General features: G+C 56.9%; 1 protein-coding gene across 1 annotated transcript in view; it reads left to right on the top strand.

Annotated features, from left to right (window-relative positions):
* The window catches only part of LAMC3 (laminin subunit gamma 3), a 68,401-nt gene that overhangs the window by 32,797 nt on the left and 16,994 nt on the right, over nt 1-18,610 (top strand). The window contains exons 8-20 of the mRNA XM_011370038.2: nt 930-1,066; nt 3,516-3,629; nt 5,281-5,473; nt 5,652-5,761; nt 7,477-7,695; nt 9,112-9,300; nt 11,671-11,916; nt 12,780-12,927; nt 13,584-13,726; nt 14,162-14,340; nt 15,633-15,774; nt 16,793-16,998; nt 17,384-17,460. Coding sequence (XP_011368340.1) covers nt 930-1,066; nt 3,516-3,629; nt 5,281-5,473; nt 5,652-5,761; nt 7,477-7,695; nt 9,112-9,300; nt 11,671-11,916; nt 12,780-12,927; nt 13,584-13,726; nt 14,162-14,340; nt 15,633-15,774; nt 16,793-16,998; nt 17,384-17,460 — 2,103 coding nt within the window. The remainder of the gene's footprint in view (nt 1-929; nt 1,067-3,515; nt 3,630-5,280; nt 5,474-5,651; nt 5,762-7,476; nt 7,696-9,111; nt 9,301-11,670; nt 11,917-12,779; nt 12,928-13,583; nt 13,727-14,161; nt 14,341-15,632; nt 15,775-16,792; nt 16,999-17,383; nt 17,461-18,610) is intronic.

Genomic DNA, 18,610 nt, shown 5'->3' with positions numbered 1-18,610 from the left:
CAAGAGCCAACCTAAAAGTTTCCAAACCTGGAACAATTTGAACAACAAAATAAATAATGACAGTATTGGATTATAACCCGAAGAATAAAGTAAATATCCACGAGTCCACACTGATATAAATAGATGAGTAAATAAATAAATACACGGAGACAAAGGGACAAATCTTCCTTGCAGAAGAATTCCAAATTATAAACGTAGAAGGAATGAGGGAAATATAAAATCACTGTTCGAATTTCAGAGTGACCATGGCTATCGGCAGGCGCCACTGATTAATGCTGAAATTAGAGGTCTGGATTTAGTGACTTGATTTTAACGACGAGAGTGTGGCAGTTCCGCAGTGGAGACGCCCGGCGGGCAGACTGTTCACCAAGCGGTGAAGGCGACATGGGCATCATTCACCCCGACGAGGGGCACTTCACCCCTATTTCTTCCCAAACCCACAGGCTCAGTCTAATCGTGAGAAAACAAACACAAAGTGAGGGACATTCTACAGACTGCACCCGATCCGTACTCTTCACAAGGGTCGGGGTCGGGAGAGAGGGAGAAGCTGGTACAGATGGGGCTGAGGGGGGAGATTAAGGACACGGCGAATGTCCTGGATGGGACGCTGGAGCAGAAACAGACGCTGGTGGGAAAAGGGAGACGTGAAGGCTGGAGTTTAGTAAATAACGTTAGCCGATGCGAAGTTCTTGGTTTCGATCACCCTGCCGTGGTAAGGGCGGGTGTTAACTTTAGGGGAAGCCCGTGAAGAGGGTACAGGGAGACCCTGTACTAGCTTCTCAACTCTTCTGTAAATCTGAAAAAAAAAAAATAAAACATTTTTTTTTTTAAGTTTCCCCAGTGATTCTGGGCTCGCGTGAGCCTGGCCGGGATCCTCTGGACCTCACTGGTTCACGAGGCCTGTGGGCGCCGCTGGCCTCTCATTTCAGGTGTCGCCCGGGGACCTTTAACCTGCAGCCCCACAACCCGGCCGGCTGCAGCAGCTGCTTCTGCTTCGGCCACTCCAAGGTGTGTGGGGCCGCCACCCAGTTCCGGGTACACCACATCCTCTCCGACTTCTGCCAGGGTAAGAAGAGCCCCCGCAGCCGCCCCCGTGGGATCTGCTCCCAGCCCGGGGTAGCAGGCCATGCTTCTTTGGGGGCCCCTGACATGGTGGTGGGCGTGGGGAGGAGGGGCGGCCTCAGGCCCCAGCCGAGGTGTCGCCCCCCCGCAGGTCCACGCAGCCGGCCCTGCGCCACGTTCCCCGCGGGGCGTCAGCGCCCTGGTGCCTCCTGACACCCCTTGGCTCCCTCTCCGCCTCTGCCTTTCTCTCAGCCTCCAGCAGACTTTACACCTGTGGGCGGGGTCGGGGGCTGGGGACGGGGCATCCTTTGGGTCTCGTGGGGGATTTCCAATCGCTCCAGGTCAAGACCGGCCTCCCTTGGCGTATCCTAGCGCCGAGGGTTCAAGCTCAGTCCGCAGGCCTCCATTTATTGAGCACCTCTTGTATGCCAGGCACTGTGCTGTTCACATGCAGGGAGCCTCACGGTGTCCCCGGCAAGTAGGTGCTCTCGTCCCCATTTTATGGGTGAGACGCCTGAGGTCAGAAAAAATAGGTCACACGATTAGTTATTGGCGCCAGGGTTCATCAGCTCACGAGTTTTGCCCTTAGCCACTGTGCAGGCCCTTTCTCCGGGCCCAGGGTCCAGGGAATGCATGCGGTGGTGCCCCTGGTCCCCAGCTCCAGGTGGCACAGATGCGTCTTTGGAGCAGGAAAATGGTGGAGCTCTGGACTCTGCACTAAATCGCAGCCTGTGTGGACCCCGGCTGTGTCCCACAGGGTCCCCCCGCCCTACGTCTCCCCCAGGGAGGAGCGGAGTGTCCGCTGGGGTGGAACCTGGGACGCAGGCTCTGGATCCTAGCGCTCCGCTCCAGACGCGGAGGCAGTGCGCCCTCTGCTGGACACCGTGCAGAAAGCAGGGCCCAGAGGGGCTCGGAATGGGGACAGCCTTGTGGTCCCCTGGCCCAGGAGTCTAGCACGTTTGTGTCAGACAGGATTCATTTTATAGATGCTAGGGATCTGTTCTCACTCTGAGCCAGGCCCTGCCCGGGTTCATCTCCCGTTATCTCACAATCGCCCTCGGCCAGCGGTTCTCAAACTTTCGGTCTCTGGATTCCTTTATGCCCTTGAAAAATATTGAGGCCCTCGAAGCCCTTTGATTTATGTGGGTTATTTATATGGATGTTTTCTGTGGGTTAATTTATATGGATTAGTTTTCTATGTTTTAGAAATTAGAATAGTAATTTGATATGTGTTAATTTGTTTAAAAACAATTGTAGTAAACTTTAAAAAAAAAATCCACCTGTGAAAAATAACTCTAAAAGGCAAACATTTTTTTGAGAAGAATGCTCCTCATTTTACGTCTTCACACATCTCCTAAGATCTGGCTTGATAGAAGTCAGCCGATTCTTACCCTGGCTTCTGCCATTTAGTCTGTCGTGATGTCACACGTCCTGTAGCTTCTAGAAAACTCCTCTGCGTATGTGTGACAGACAGAATGGAAAGTGTGAATAACATTCCCATTTATTAAGAAGACAGTGTGACCTCATAGACGCCCCCCGTCGAGGGAGTCTCGGAGGGTGGGGGACCTCCCCGGGTATTCAGACCAACTTCGAGAACCAGGACCGTGAGTATGTCATCGCCCCCAGTTTGCAGGCGAGGAATCCGCTTCAGCGAGATTAAGTGCCTGGCCCAGGGTCACGCAGCCAGGGAGGGGCGGAGCCTCGTCTCCCCCCAAGGAGCCCAGGCTTCCCCTTTCGGGGCTCTTTCTCTTTTTTTAGCCCTCTCTCCTCACCTCCTGGGGACTCCAGGGGTTAGGCCTTCACCCCAACCCCTGGCTGTCCCCTGAGGTCACTTGCTGTATGCTAGACTGTGCTTGGTGGACTGCCGTCACCAGAGCGAGTGTGAGCCGAACCAGGTCTGGGGACCAGAAGGCCTGGGCTCCTATCTCGGCTTGACCACTTCCTACCCAGGTGGCCTCCCCGGGGGCTAATGACACGTGGCCCTCGTAGGACAGTGGCAGTGAGGTCTCGGGGGAGGGTGGTCTTTGAAGTCCAGTGGTGTTAGAAATGGCCCTGCCGCCCAGGCCCCCACGTTAGGGGTCTCCGGGTTGTGTCATGCACCCACTAGGGGAAGTGCCGACCCGGAAGTCTGACCTGGCCCCACGCAGAGCCAGATCCCTGAGCTTCCCGGCTTCCCCCGGGCCCACCTCCTCCCCTAAGACCCACCCCGGCTCTGGGACGGGGGTCTGAGCTGCCCGGCCAGCTGGCTCCCAGCCCCACATGGCCTGTCTCTAAAACGGCCTCTCCCCTTTGGGCCCCATGGTTTCAGGCTGTGTGCAGGCCTCTGGCAGGGGTGGGGGATGGGGGGTGGGGGGTGTGGGTAGCCTTTGGATCAGGGGAAAGGTGTGAAGTGTGACGGGGCGGAGGCCACCTCCAGGGCCTCTCAGGGGCCTGTGTGTCTGTCTGCTGTCCAGGAGCCCATGACGACGGCTGGCAGGTCAGCAGCGTCGGGGGCTCAGAGCGTCCCACACAATGGAGTCCAGGGGGGCTTCTCCTGAACCCTGAAGATGAGGAGCTCACGGCACCAGGTACCTCCAGCCCCAGACTGGGTGTCCTTCCTGTCACTGCTCTGACAAATTACCCCAACCTAGTGGCTGAAGACAACACAAACTTATCCTCAGTGTTCCTGACCGAAGTGGGTCTCACAGGGCTGAAATCGAGGTGTCGGCAGGTTGTGTCCCCAGAGACCCTAGGGGAGAATTCAGGCCCTTGCTTTTTCCGGCTTCTGGAGGCCCCTGTGCTCCTTGGCTCATGGCCCTTCCCCCGCCTTCAACGCTGGTCCAGCCTTTCTCATACTGCATGACCCTGGCTCCCACTCTCCGCCGTCCCCCCATCTTTGAAGGACCCCGCGGCCACACCGGGCTCTGCTGGGTGACCCACCCTAACCTTTGTCCCTTGAGGTCAGCTGATTAGCATCCTGGTTCCACCTGCAGCCTTAAACCGCCCCTACCATGCGACGCAGCTTACTCAAAGGTGCCAGGGATTAGGACATGGGCACCTTTGGGGGCCATCTTCTGCCGACCACGTGCCGCACAGCATCTGCTGGAGCCCCCCTGCTTCCTGGTCACGGTCTTGCTAGCCAGGGCTCCGTCAGGCCACTGTCCCACCCCAGACAATCCCCGTGCACTTCCCATCAGTCCCTCACCCCGCTAGGCCACTGCACATCACACCCAGGGCCATGGGATTCCTGTAGAAACAAGAAGTTCTAGACTGTTCTGAACCACACCCCTATCCATGTGTGTGAACACGGCCCCCAAGGGCCCACAGCCAGGGAGCAAAGGACATTGGTCCTTGGGCCCTGTCGTGGGACAGGCGTCTAAGCTCAGCGGCTCACAGACAGAAAACATGTTCCATGTAGCTTTGTCAACACAGTTAAGGTCTTAAAGAGAGTCATTCGCTCAGGAAGTGTTTGCCCGGCTCCGGGCCAGGCTGGTGGACACGCTCGGCTGTTCCCATTCGCGTCTCGATATCCCGCATTCTAGCAACGTGCTCCACCTCCGGTTACTCATGAGGACAAGGACTGAGGGGACACGTAAGGTGGGGGTGTCCTCTCGTGTCCCGTCCTGCCCTGGCGTGATTGTCAGTGTCAGCCGTTGGCACCTTCCGAGGGATAACCCCAGTCCAGTGTGTCTCTCAGGACCCCATCGCCTCCTTTCTGCTGGAAGTGAGTTCTGACTCCAGCGGAAAGCGTGGCCTCTGGGGGCCGTCGCACGTGTGGCTCGCTTCCCTCCTCCTCGCTTAGAGCCTCACTAAACTCCCACGCATGTGGGTCCACGTGTGTCCTGCCTGTGATCGGGTGGCCAGGAGCCAGCACTGTGCATATGGCGTGTGTCTCCTCTGCTTCCACAGAGACTCTCTCGTCCCCTCCGACCTCACCTGCAAAACCCAGATTCAAAGATAAAAGCTTTAAGGACATCAAGGTGGTGACAGCAGGCCATTAAACCGGGTGTGCGGCCCTGTGTGACCGAAGGGGCCGCACCTGATGGAGCTGTGGTCTAGGGCCGGCTGAGGGGCATAGCCGGGCCTCTCTCTGCGCCGCCTGTGGTGGCAGGCTTTGATGTCCTGTTTGCTGTAGTGTTTGTCTCGTTTGAATGCTTAATTGCCAGTGAACTCAGTATAGACATTTACTACCAAGCTCGTTACAGGGAAGCCATCAAAGCCTTCTTCTCTCGTCCTCAGAGAAGTTCCTGGGAGACCAGCGTTTCAGCTATGGGCAGCCCCTCACGCTGACCTTCCGGGTACCCCCCGGGGGATCCCCAGGCCCCGTGCTGCTGAGGCTGGAAGGGGCGGGCCTGGCCCTCACTCTGCAGCACTCCAGCCTGGCCGGCCCCCAGGACACTGGGCAGCCAGGCGAGGTGCAGCTGAAGTTCCAGTAAGTGTCCCGCTTGGTCCTGAGAGGTGGGGCCGGGTGGTCAGGTGGTCCCTGTGGCCCAGGCATCCTGGGATTCCCCTGTGGTCTGGGGGCTCCGGCCCTCCCCACCCCTGCCGGAGGCCTCGTGGCCCTGCCCACCATGGCCTCAGGTTCTGGCTTGACCCCGGCCCCCCACCAGGCTGCAGGAGACCTCAGAGGACGTGGACCCTCCACTGCCCCCCTTCCTCTTCCAGCGGCTGCTGGCCAACCTGACCACTCTGCGCATCCGGACCAGCCCCAGCCCTTCCGGTCAGTCACGGTGGGGACCGCCCCCAGACGGGGCCGGGGCTGCTCTGTTGAGTCCTCACAGCAGGCAGTTGTTGTCCCCATCTTACCATGAAGTAGTCTGAGGCCCAGAGAGGTCAGGCACTTGCCCAAGGTCATATAACCAGTAGGGTAGTGGGTGGATGCTGAGGACAGAGGCAGGGGCTGGACAGGTGAGGAGCCTGAGGATGGGCAGCTCTAAGTGACAGGTGTGTGTGGTCAGTGATGCGGCCAAGAACCACTGGTGCCGTCAGGGGTGACAAAGTTACCACGAGGCTGGACCCTCGAGGGGCACCACCGTCGTAACCACCAAAGTACGCACTTGTCATTACGTTGCTTCCAGGGGTTGACGGGCGCCTGTGAGAACCTGTGGCTTAGACGGCCCGCTTTTCCCGAGGCCCCGCTAGGTCCAAGGCTGGGGTCTAACCCAGCCTCGTCCCGTTCTGCTTCCTTCTTCCTGTTTGGAGCTGTGGTTGAATTGCCTGCACCCTCACTGTCTTTACTGTGCTCCCCAAAAGCCTCCCTGCTCCTCAGATCGCTCAGAGGCCCCCTGGCTGAGACGCCCCATGAGAATTTCATTTTCACTGTTTCCAGCAGCTTCCAGCATCTCCTTCCATCATTCACTCAGCCTTCGGTTAATATTTACAAGGCACTTACTTATGCCTGGCCCGTGCTGGGCGCTGGGGGTGGACTGGAGGGGCAGGTAGGCCTCTCTCACCCCACCCCCAAACCTCGTCTTGCCACTGACAACATCCTGGGGCCTACCTCCTTAGACCTTTCTGTGCGCATGACTTACATCTGTATGTTTTTTTTTTTTTTTAATAGAGAAATGTGATCACACGGTACAATATTCTGCAACTTGCTGTTTTCGGCTCACACTGTGACTTGGAGGTTGATACTTGTCATTATGCGTAGACAGTGGCTCTGTGCCCGTGGTGTGACATAGACGCTCCATGGAGTTTAACCATCCCCCACTCATACACATGGAGCGGTTCCCAGCTTTCCATCGCTGCAGACAGTGCCGCAGGAATAGGGCGGAGCCTCGTGTAAAGCTCTTCGTGTGCTCACGCAAGTGTGTCTTTGGGACGGGTTCCTTGAAACGGAAACGTTAGGTCAAAGGCACGTTTGCAGTTTTGATATGTGCTGCCAGATTTTCCTTCAGGAAGGCCGTACACCGCGTATTCCGATGACAAGTGTCCTCCGCTCTCTACCTGTGATGCTCGTCCCGTGTTTACGGATCACTGTTTGTTATATTTTGCCCAGAGTGTCTGTTGTTTTCTGTGGGAGGGTTGGTCCGATAGGAGCTATTTCTCTATTTCTAGAAGCAGAACCTTCTAATTTATATTCATACATCCACGGGCGTGAGTCCCCACAGCCTGCCCTTCACAATATTGATCTTTAAGATGCTTACTGACCTGAGGGTCGTGATGGTATCGTTGTCCTTTAAATTTACGTATCTTTACTAACCCATGAGAGTGAGCATCTTTCCATAAAATCCCCAGTCATATTCATTGCTTGTCCTGAAAATTGCCTAATTTTCCTTTGCTCCTCATTTGACCATCTTTTAAAAATGATAATTGACCCGTGGGCTGCCTTGATGTACGTGGGCCAATAACCCTTTGCCTGTCGTGTGTGGGAATAGGAAGGCTTGCGGGGGAAATGTATGCCTGTGACTCTCTCCCTCTCTCTCCTCGCTCTAGGCCAGGTGTTCCTGTCCGAAGTCCGGCTCACGTCGGCGCAACGGGGGCTGCCCCCCTCAGCCTCCTGGGTGGAGTCTTGCTCATGCCCCAAGGGATACGTGGGCCAGTTCTGTGAATCTTGTGCTCCAGGATACAAGAGGGAGACACCTCTGGGGGGTCCCTATGTCAACTGTGTCCCCTGCACCTGTAATCAGCATGGCACCTGCGACCCCAACACAGGTGAGGCTCCTAGCACCCCATCCATCCTGAGGCCACCTGGCTACACTCAGAATAGCGAGGTGAATACTGGCCCAAGCAAGGTAGGCTGTGTGCATGTGCGATTCAGCACCACAAACAATACCAATTAAATGGCGTCATCAAGTTCCTCCACGTGCCGGGCGCCTTTTCATTCAGTGCATCTCTGAATCCTGCAAAAACCCCAGGGATGCTAGGACCACGACTGTCCCATCTTCCGGGTGACGGACCTACGGTGCAGGGAGGCCACACGGCCAGTAGATGGCAGAGCTGCTTCTCCCACAAGTTCACTACCAGCTTTTCACGCTCCCAGCAGTAGAGGAAACTCAGACACACTTCGCCTGAGGTCACTGGGCAGGAGGTGCTGGAGGGGGCCGGACGCTGGCCTCGCTCCACACATGGCTCAGGCCTCTCACGCAGGAAGTGGGCGGATCAGTGCCTGCCACTCTCCTGGAGCAGGTGGGGTCTCTGAGAAGGGCAGTGGCTCCTTGGCTTTTCTTGGGTTCCGTGCTGGAGCTGGCAAAGGACAGTGGCCTGGTGATCAGCAGACTAGCCAGGGCGGACCAGCACAGGCATCATGAGGGATGTCCCGTCCTTCTGCCCGCGACAGGCATCACTAATCGAGCCCAGACGGGGCCTCATACTCCTTCCATGCAGTGCTCCGCTCATGAAATGGGATGAATCTGTCATCCGTCAGAGGCCGTGGCACGACTTCCTGCTCAGCAAGTCCTCATCTGTCAAATGGGCAGGGCGGCCACACTCCCCACACTGGACGGAAGGAGTCATGAGCGCATGGGGGCTGGGTAGAGGCAGGGACCGGCGGAAAGCGGGGCAGACGTGATGATTCCCCTGGGATGCCGCCCCTGCTCTGCTTATTGTACCCCCTGACACACACCCCCCGGTTCCCTCGTCCCCCTCCTTTCTCAGGACCAGAATCGTGGCTCTCTTCGGCGCCCTGGTTAAGAGCTCACGGGGGAAGAGGGAGAAGTGTGCGGGCAAACGCCAGCCGCGTGGCCTGTGGGTCCTGTTACGGGCTTTGGGATGGGAAACGAGAGTGACGATAGTGACAGTACTTACATGTGCTGTGGACTGTGCAGGCCACGTGGCCTCATCGAATCCCGATGGAAATCCTTTGAGGTCACAACCCGTTTGAGGTTGTCAGGCCCACTTTTCAGGTGAGGACACTGAGGCGCGGGGTGTTAGATGGTTTGGCCAAGTTCACATGGTGGCCGTGAGGCCGGGGTGGACTCTACAACCCCAGGCCACGCGGCCTCCACCTTGGAAGGGTTGTCACCCGTTCTGCTGGGGACGTACTCTGTGACACCACTACCAAGAGCCCGCCCGCTGTCTCCGGGTGCTCGAGCTCAGGTGGTGGTGACCAGGGGTTCGTCTTGCCCTCAGGGATCTGTCTGTGTGGCCACCACACGGAGGGCCCGTCCTGTGAGCGCTGCTCGCCAGGCTTCCATGGCAACCCCTTCGTGGGCCAAGCTGACAACTGCCAGCCCTGCCCGTGCCCTGGACGGTCAGCCTGCACTGCCCTCCCGGAGAGCAGGGAGGTGGTGTGCACCCGCTGTCCCCCGGGCCAGAGAGGTGAGTGGCTCATGCCCTGGGGTCCCGCTGCTGCCTGGGCTCTAGGAGTGGGGTCCTGGCTTTGGAGTACAGCAGATGAGGGAGGGCCCAGCTTAGGGGTGGCAGGCCTGACCTGAGTCCCACAGCCCTATAGCCATGGCCCCAGACCGCTGTGGGTTCCTGGCAGAACGTGGCCCTCTGAGCACTCCCAGGCGAGGTTTTGAGATCCCCATGTTCTGGTCCTGGTCTCACCGAGCCTGGCTTGGTAGTTTGGGACGGTGCCGGGGAGTCTGTATTCCTAACGAGGCCTTTGGCTGATACGTTAAGGTGGAAAACCTCTGATGACGTTTTCAGCTGTTAAAAATGTCACCAGGTGATGTGTGAGGTAGACACCTCCTCATTCCACCCCCCAGCCATCACCCCAGCCCTCATTCCCGCTCCAGGATTTAGGCCCGTTCTAGACATCGGATATTTTTAGGCAGCTTTACTGAAATAGTACTCACACACCCTATGATTCATTCATTTAAAGTGTACAATTTAATGTTGTTGGTGGGTTTTTTTGTTTTTTGTTTTTTGGGTTTTTTTTTTTTGGTATATTCCATTATTTTTTTTATTATGGCAAAATATACATAGCATAAAATTTGCCGTTTCAACCATTTTTAAGTGTGCAGAGGGCACCACCCTGGAAGGGATGCCCGGGTGGGGACAGTGGGGTCTGGTGCTGGCCCCGTCTTTATCACGGCAGCATCCTTTGGCCTGCTGAGAGCCTGGCATGCAGAGAGCTCACCTGGATGGTCTCAGTCGAGACTGACCGGAATCAAGTCCTGATCCCTGCCTACCCCTGCCCACCACCCCACCTGCTCAGCAGCCCTTCCCGGGGCTACAGATGCCTCCTGGCCTGGGAGCTTCCTCACCCGCTTCCAAGCGAACGGCTGATGGATGGCGGGGCCACAGTCTTCGTCACCAGCTTCCATCTCCCCATTGCTCATCTGCCTTCGTTTCTGTTCCAGAGTTCCAGAGCCAGGCCTCTCGATCTTGAACTCTGTTCAGATTTTCTTCTCCTTTCTTTCCTTCTTTCTTCTTCCATATTCCTCCTCTCCATTTTCGAGGTTGCTACCCTTAGTAATATTAACTTGATTTCAACTAAACGATGAGCTTTGAGGACACAAGAAGCCCACGACTACCTTTCACAAGGACAGTGGCTATTTGTTCAATTATAAGATGGGTACATACTCGTAACGACTGAAACCACCTGTAAAAGTGTCACGAGGAACATAATGTACGTGCGAGCAAGAAGACAAGGTGCCTGTCATCCTGCCCCCCCCCAGGGGACCGTGACAACCGTTGAGGTCCGTGGATCCGGTCGGTCGTCTGTTTTGTGGGGACACACACACGAGGGGTGTGTTTCCCAAGAACAGGCTGACGCTGCATGAAGCACATGGTACACGTGTGTCGTTTTATGTCCCATCTGCGTTCAGAGTGGATCTCCCAGTTCATGGCCCTCTGAAAGCCTCTTCACATGCCACCTTTTCTGAGATTCACGGGGACCCCAAAGTCTGGGAGATGAGGCAGCCACCGCAGTGCACAGCAAGGAAGCAGCGGAGGAGTCTGACATAAATGGTCCAAAGGAAGTTCCGAAATCACGAGAAGCAGAAAAAAGAAAGGGACCAGGAACCACAAATGAAAAAGCAGCCACAGCCTGAGGGGAGGAGGCGGGGGAGGTGAGGACGAGGGTGACGAGGACGGTGACACGGAAGATGGAGAGAGCGAGCGTCAGGTGACGATGTAGACGACGGGGTATAATGACGACAGAGGTAACGATCAAGATGGAAAGGATGGCGACGAAGGTGAGGGTCAAGGTGAAGATGCTGCTGCTGATGAAGGCGGTGCCGATCATGGTAATGATGGAGTCGAGGGATGCTGAGGGTGAGGATACTGATCAGGACAATGACTGACAACGGCGAAGGTCCCGGCCAAGGTGCCGATGAAGAGAACGGTGATGGTGACATGATGCTGATGGTGATGAGGGTGAACGGCTGATGACGGCCACACCTCTTGAGCATTTAACCATGTGCCGGGCACTGTGCTGGGTGCTTTGCATGAATTATCTCCCCAGACGCTCTCAACAGTCCTGTGAGGGAGCTGCCATTATTCCCCCACTTTGCATGTGAGGAGCCCAAGTTCAGAGAAGCGCAGTGGCTTGCCCAAGACCACACAGCCAGCTGATTGATGGCCAAGCTGGGCCCTGCTCCAGGTCATCGTGACACGAGAGCCCATGCTCTGTTCCACGAGGAGACCCAGGGTTTGGTGCGAGCCCGCCCTCCCTCCTCGTGGACCCAGCAGCCCAGCGTTGCTCATGCCGGCTCCTCCACACACGGCCTTCTTTCCTAGGGCGGCGCTGTGAGATCTGTGATGATGGCTTTTTCGGGGACCCGCTGGGACTCTCTGGGGACCCCCAGCCCTGCCAGCGGTGCCAGTGCAGCGGGAACGTGGACCCCAACGCCGTGGGCAACTGCGACCCCCTGTCTGGCCGTTGCCTGCGTTGCCTGCACAACACAACAGGTCCTCTCTGTGACCAGTGTCAGGAAGGCTTCTACGGCAGTGCCCTGGCCCCTCGGCCCGCAGACAAGTGCATGCGTGAGTACCCGCCTCCCAGCCCACGGGGTGGGCACGGCGGGCCCCTTGTCCACCAGACCCAGCTGGCTGCTCGGAGAGGCTGTGCAGCCCGAGGCAGCTTCTTCGCCTTCTCTGTTTCTTGTCCAGGGAGCACAAGGCTTTGCTGTTCTCCGAGGTCTTCTCAGCCTTGGGATCTGACCTGCTCTGATCCTGTGATTTTTTTTCCTGCCTCGATAATTTAGCGCTTATCTCACGCTCCACAGTTAGCACATAAGACTGTCCTGGACGGCCTGTGGCACTTGTCACGTCCCCCCTGCCCCTGGACTCCCGGTCAGGCTGTGCGTCCTGGCTGAGATGTTCTTCTGCCCCTCTCTACCGCCTGGGTTAGCACGGAGCCCAGCGCCTCTCTCAGAAGGCTGGGGCGTGCACAGCCCGTGAACGGCTCCCAGAAGCACTGCTCAGAGAAGCTTGGCGTTTGCCCCAAACTTGTTCCTAAGCCTTTTTCCACGTAGTTCCTGCCAGCACTCTGCTGGCCTCTTGTTTTATGGAGCCCAGGAGAAGAGCAGGGTAGAGTGACCCAAAATGGTGGGGAGAGGGGTCCGTCTGTCCGTGACCCCCAACTGAGTTTCTGGCCTTCACTCAAGCTGGCAGGGGCTCAGGGCAGTCTCAGAAGGGCCATCTGGGCTGCCTCTCCAAGGACAGAGCAAACGGGCTAAGATTTGGGCCTGGCCCTCAAGCCTTTTCCCGGGAAGAGCTTGGGAGTCTGGGCTGACTATGAGTCATCTCCTTGGGCTCCCCATTTTGTGTGCCTCTCCTGGACCCCCCACAGCTTGGACAGATGATCTGCATGGTTCCCTAGCCCCCTTTCCTGCTCCTACCCCCAGCCTGCAGCTGCAATCTGGGGGGCTCGGTCAGTGAGCCCTGTGACCCAGCGACCGGCCAGTGCTCCTGCCTGCCTCATGTGACCGGACGGGACTGTGGCCGCTGCAGCCCAGGCTTCTACGACCTCCAGCCTGGGAAGGGCTGCCAGAGGTGGGTGGGGTGAGGCTACGGCGCCCTCCCCTAGGGTCCCACCAGGATGGAAGAAAGCACCAGGGAGCCTCCAGAGAGGGGCCTGGCTTAGAACGTGGTCCCAGGCCCACTGCCAGGTACACTGTGCCCTGCTCCGAAGGGGGACAAAGAGTCTCTTGGGGGTCAGACTCACGGCACTGCCAGCCCAGGATCCAGGCCAAGAGCAACCCTAAGGGATGTCCAGGTGGGCAGGGGCCGATTTGGTGTCTGATCCCTTTCTCGGTGATGCTGTCACTTAGTGACCCTTCTGGCCACAGCAGCACCTTAGACAGCGTCTTTGGGGAGCAGTGGACTCCAGGGAAATGGCCAGCAGAGCAAACAGGTTTCTTCCTTGCGTGACTTCCCAGCTTTTAATATGCTAATTGCGTTGTGACTTTCTCACAGAGGGTTATAGTCCCCAAGATGTATACTTCCCATAGCCTTTTCTTTTTTGGGGGGGGAGGGGACATTTTTTGAGACTGCTTCCCAGGGCATGGCTTGGGGGAAGCTGTTTGACATCTGCCAACATGGAGATGGGGCGTCGTCACAGATAAGGTGGCACCATCTGAGGACCCCTCGCCAACGGCAGCTGGGAGTGGGCGGAGCTTACTCAGACCCGGTTCCTTTCCTTATCACAGCTGTAAGTGCCACCCACTGGGCTCCCAGGAGAACCAGTGCGACCCCAGGACTGGGCAGTGCCCCTGCCGCCCAGGCGTCGAGGGCCAGGCCTGCGACAGATGCCAGCTGGGTTTCTTCGGCTTCTCCATCAAGGGCTGCCGGGGTAAGGAAGCCAAGTCCCTCCGGGGCTACTGGAGGGTGGGGCCTGAGGACAGAAAGGTCAGATGCAGGCAGGTCTCGGAGCCCTGCAGACGTGGAGTGAGAGGGGAGAGGCCGGCATGGGGGGGGGGCAGGAAGCTAGTCCCAGACGCCACTGCGCTGGGGCCACGTGCCACGTCTCTGGGCCTCAGTGTCCTCATGCGTGCTGTTGGGCTGCACAGCTGTTCTTTAGTCCCCCGGGGGACGCCGAAGGCAGTCAGGCTCTCAGTCATCACCTCCGACCCCTGAATCAGTCTCCTGGGGAGGCCCCGGGAATGTATTTGAGCTCCCCAGGGGGCGGGCGGGGGGGTCTGGGGCAGACAGGTGTGAGGCTGCAGGGGCCCCCGGGGTTCTGGTGTGGGGTGGCCCTCAGGGCACCCAGCGCCATCGGCCTCCACAGCCTGCAGGTGCTCCCCGCTGGGTGCCGCCTCGGCCCAGTGCCACGAGAACAGCACGTGCGTGTGCAGGCCTGGCTTCGTGGGCTACAAGTGTGACCGCTGCCGGGACAACTTCTTCCTCACGGCCGGCGGTGCACAATGCCAGGAATGCCCATCCTGCTACACCCTGGTGAAGGAGGAGGTGAGCCCGCCCCATCCAGGTCCGCTGCACCTCTCATTCATTCCGTGGCCTCCGTGAGCTCCAGCTCTGTGCTGGGCACCAGGAACCGCCCACCTGTCCGTAGTCCCTGGCCTTCCAGGACCACCAGCTGCCTTCTCCCTGTGCATGCCCAGCCCCCCGGCCCACCCTAACCCAGAGCCGCCCTCACGCCTGCCCTTCCCCCACCCCTCAGTGGGCGGCAGCTCTCAAACTGTTTCCTTACCAACCACCCAGGCTGAGGCCTCGCTCTTTCTCAAGGTCAAAGGGGAGGAGACCATAGAAGGCCCTTTGTGGGGAGGGGTGGGGGGAGGGCGATGCCCATTCTGGGGCACACGCGGAATTTTGAGCAGGGTGGTGCTGTGGTGTAGGGTTTCCTTCCCCTCAGTTCTATTAATTGTCATGCACCAAAGCAGGTGACAGCCTCGGTACACTTCAGTGTCTCCTATTCCAAAAAGAACCTACTTCAGGCCTGCAACCCATCACCTGAAAACGATGAGGCCAGCTTTTGGGATGATGGTCTTGTAGAAAGACGAGATAACATAAACTAAGTGTTAGGTGCCACCCCCAGCAGCACCTGGGCCAGGCCTATCATCAAACCCATTGATGTGTCTGCAGGAAAACATGACTATTCATGCCAAGGGAGTCAATAAAGAGCACAAACAACCTTGTTCAGAACAGTTTTGCTTCCAAATGAGTTCAGGGTTTTTTGAATCTGATTTTGTCATCAATTAAGAAATGAAAGGCCTTATTTTTCAGAGCACTTTGGACTTTGGAATTGAGGAAAGGGCTCGGGACCCTAAGCCCCTGCCCCTCAGGGTGGTTACAAGGTGAATGTGAACTAGAGTGTGGCGGGCGATCACTCCCAGCAAGTGCTCTGTAAATGCAGTTATTGTTCAGATCATTGAAAGAACGGGGGTAGGAGATGTTGCATAGCATACTCACTCGGCCAGCAAGTACCCATGGTGCACCTGCTCTGTGCCCAGTTGTGGGATTACAGCAGGACAGACAACTTCTCCTGGGCTTCCCTTCCCATCCGTCCCTCCCTCAGTAGGACAGAGGTGTGGTCGGATGAATGCCTGCAGGTGCCACGGGTGGGAAAAGGGAAGGGACAGCCAAGAGGTCAGGGTGGGCAGGGCTGGTTTTCAGAGGTCTGGTGTGTCCTTAGCTTTGAAACCCAGGGGAAGGGGACCCTCAGGGAGGACAGCCAGGTAGAAGCCAGGAGGAGGTGTCCAGGCCACTAACCTGACACACCCTTCCTTTCCTGTCCCCTCCAGGCTGCCAAGCTGAAGGCCAGGCTGATGCTGATGGAGGGATGGCTGCAGGGGTCTGACTGTGGCAGGCCCTGGGAACCAATGGACATCCTGCAGGGAGAAGCCCCAAGAGGAGACATCTACCAGGGCCACCAGCTGCTGCAAGGTACCACGGGAGAGCACAGTGGGAGACTAGGAGGCGAGGGGAGGGCTGGCTGGTCAGACGCCCCTTTGGAGCCCTTCATTCTGGTCTCAGATGCTTTGAAGGCTCCCAGCTCAGCTCCAGGAGAACCCACTTGCTGGGAGAGCCTGTCTGACCACCCCGACAAGGTGGGTTCCTCCCATAACAGTCCTGTCACCCCACGGACCTCTCCTCCAATGCCCATTGCCCAGTTATATTTTGAAACTATTAATGTTAGTCCGACTATCAAGCCTCAGTCCCCCTGCCCCCTGCCCCCTGCCCCACCCAGACTCTAAGCCCAGTGAGGACAGGGCTGGGTTCATTCATGGATGCCCTTGCTCAACAACTAATTATTGAGACGCTGTCCCAGGTGCTGAACAGGTAAAGCTCCTGTGTCCTTGACTGTTGGCCATTTCGCTCCCTACTGTATCCCCACCATAGAAAATAAATAATTTAAAAAAAGATGTTACTAGAGCCAGGTGGAATTCAGCCCTGAGACACTGAAATTTCGAGAGCATTGAAAGCAAATTATTTTGTGTAGTTTCATGTTCATAGGCACCTTTAGCATCCAGGTATAGATGAGCTGAGCACCTGTTAACAAGACTAATTACCAACATAGGGAGCTGTCAGAGGCTGCATGTTGAAATGCCCATCTTGGGCCATGCTGCAGATGACAGAGGTGACTGGAGGCAGTCCTACTGCTGTCCCAGATGCAGGAATTGCTCACTGTGGCTCCGGAAGGCCAGTCCCTTGTCTGTGGCTGACTTCCTGCATGTGGGACCTTGGGTTATGATTTGTCTTCTCAGCCGTTGCACTCGTACAATGGGGGGGGGCTCTTCTTTTGGAACTGACTGGTGGTGTTCAGGCCTGGTGCTAGAGTTAAGCTGTGCCCAGGAAGAGCGGAGGGCACAGAGGGTGGCACAGGTGGGTACCCCCGAGGGCTGGGGCTTTAGTGTGAAATCTCGATCACTCTGTGACCCTCTGGACCACGGGCTTTCTGCAGGGTTCTGGGAAGCCTCACTGGAGCAGGTGACAAGCCTTGAGGGTGCCATGAAGGCTGCCCGGGAGCAGCTGCAGGCACTGGACAGGAAGGCCCGCTGTGCCCAGGCTGGAGCCCAGAAGACCTGCATCCAGCTGGCGGACCTAGAGGCAGTGCTGGAGTCCTCGGAAGAGGAGATTCTGCATGCAGCCACAGTTTTGGCATCGCTGGTACCCCAGAGAGTCCCCTCCCCACACAGAGCCCAGGCTCAGCGCCATCGACCTGGTGGCCTTGGTCATGGCTTTCCCCTTTTAGGGGGCTCAGTTTGCCTAGCTGCCAAAATGGGGGACACAGAATGCCTCCTCCGCTGGTTCAGTGGGATAAGTTTGCAAAGAACGAGGCATGTTCCAAGCAGACAGTGGATGCCTGGCATGTCATCACTGTTACTGCCACGGTCCAGGGCTCTGCTTCCTGGATGCTGATTTGCAACTAGCTTTGAGCATTTCTCGAGTAACCGCCCCTGTCTGGTTCTGCCCAGTAGCTTAGCGAGACGTGGCCCCTTCTCCTCCAGGGATGGACCTTCAGTTTTCTTCTCTTTTCCTCTTTTCTCTAAAGGTGATTCCTCAGGAAGTGCCCGGCCAGCCCACCAAATGGAGCCACCTGGCCACAGAGGCCCGTGCCCTTGCCAGGAGGTGAGCCCCCAGGTCCTGGGAACGTGGCGGAGGCCTTGCCCACCATATCATGAAGGAAGCTAGGGGGTTCCAAGGTCAGGGTCAGCCCCACAGCTGTCCCTGCCCCAGGAGTTGGAATCAAATGAGGACAAGAGCTTCCTGGCTTCGGGCGGGGGAGGGGACGTCACCACCGCGGGAAGGAGAGATGTGTAAAGACAGCATGAGAGCCTCAGAGATGCTGGGGTGCGGGGAGGAGGTGCACAAAGGCACCTCGGCCAGCCGAAGGCATCTGAGAGCATCCACTGGCTTTTTAAAACAGCTTCGTTTAGATAAAAGTCATGTCCCATACAACCCACCCATTTAAAGTGTGCGATTCGGCTGTTTTCAGTGGATTTGCAGAGTTATGCATCATCCCCACATTTTCATCACCTCAGAACAAACCTGCACCCATGAGACATCGCTCCCCATTTCTCCTCAGCCCCCCGTCCCCCAGCCCCTGGCAACCACTAATCTACTTCCTGTCTCTATAGATTTACTTATTGTGGACATTTCGTATACATGGAATCACAATACGCGGTCTTTTGCACCTGCTTCTTTCGCTTAGCGTGATGGTTTCAGGGGTCATCGATAATGTTGCATGTACTTCATTCCCTGCATTTACAACCAAATAATATTCCACTGCATGGCTGTGCCACCTCTTGTTTATCCAGTTGTCCATTGATGGCCATTTGGGCTGATTCATCTACTGCTTTTAAGAAGCAGCCTAAGACCCTAAAAACACAGGATCTGCAGCAATTTCCCCCTTTTATCTGTACTCTAAGAACTTTGGTCCCATTTGATAGGTGAAAAAAACAGACTCAGAGAGGTTAAGTGACTTGCTTAAGGACACACAGCTTGGAAGTGACAGAACCAGGATTCAAACCCAGGGTATCTTGACCACAATCTTCTATGCTGTTTTTATCAAAGTGACTATATAATTTATTGCCCAGATTGAGATTCTATGAGTGAGAAGAGGCCCTATTCATCATTCTGCCAGGACAACAGACATAAACTATATAACAGGAATGGGGCTGTGGGTCCCCTCCCCATCAGCCTCACTGTGTATCAGGCAGAGATGGCAGGAGGCCCATGCCATGGGGCTGTGGGTTGGGGCCCAGGTCCCCTTCCTGGT

Source organism: Pteropus vampyrus, unplaced genomic scaffold, assembly GCF_000151845.1.
Source record: "Pteropus vampyrus isolate Shadow unplaced genomic scaffold, Pvam_2.0 Scaffold158, whole genome shotgun sequence".
Classification (NCBI taxonomy): Eukaryota; Metazoa; Chordata; class Mammalia; order Chiroptera; family Pteropodidae; genus Pteropus; species Pteropus vampyrus.
The sequence above is the reverse complement of the archived record's forward strand: the minus strand, read 5'-3'. Positions and strand labels throughout refer to the sequence as shown.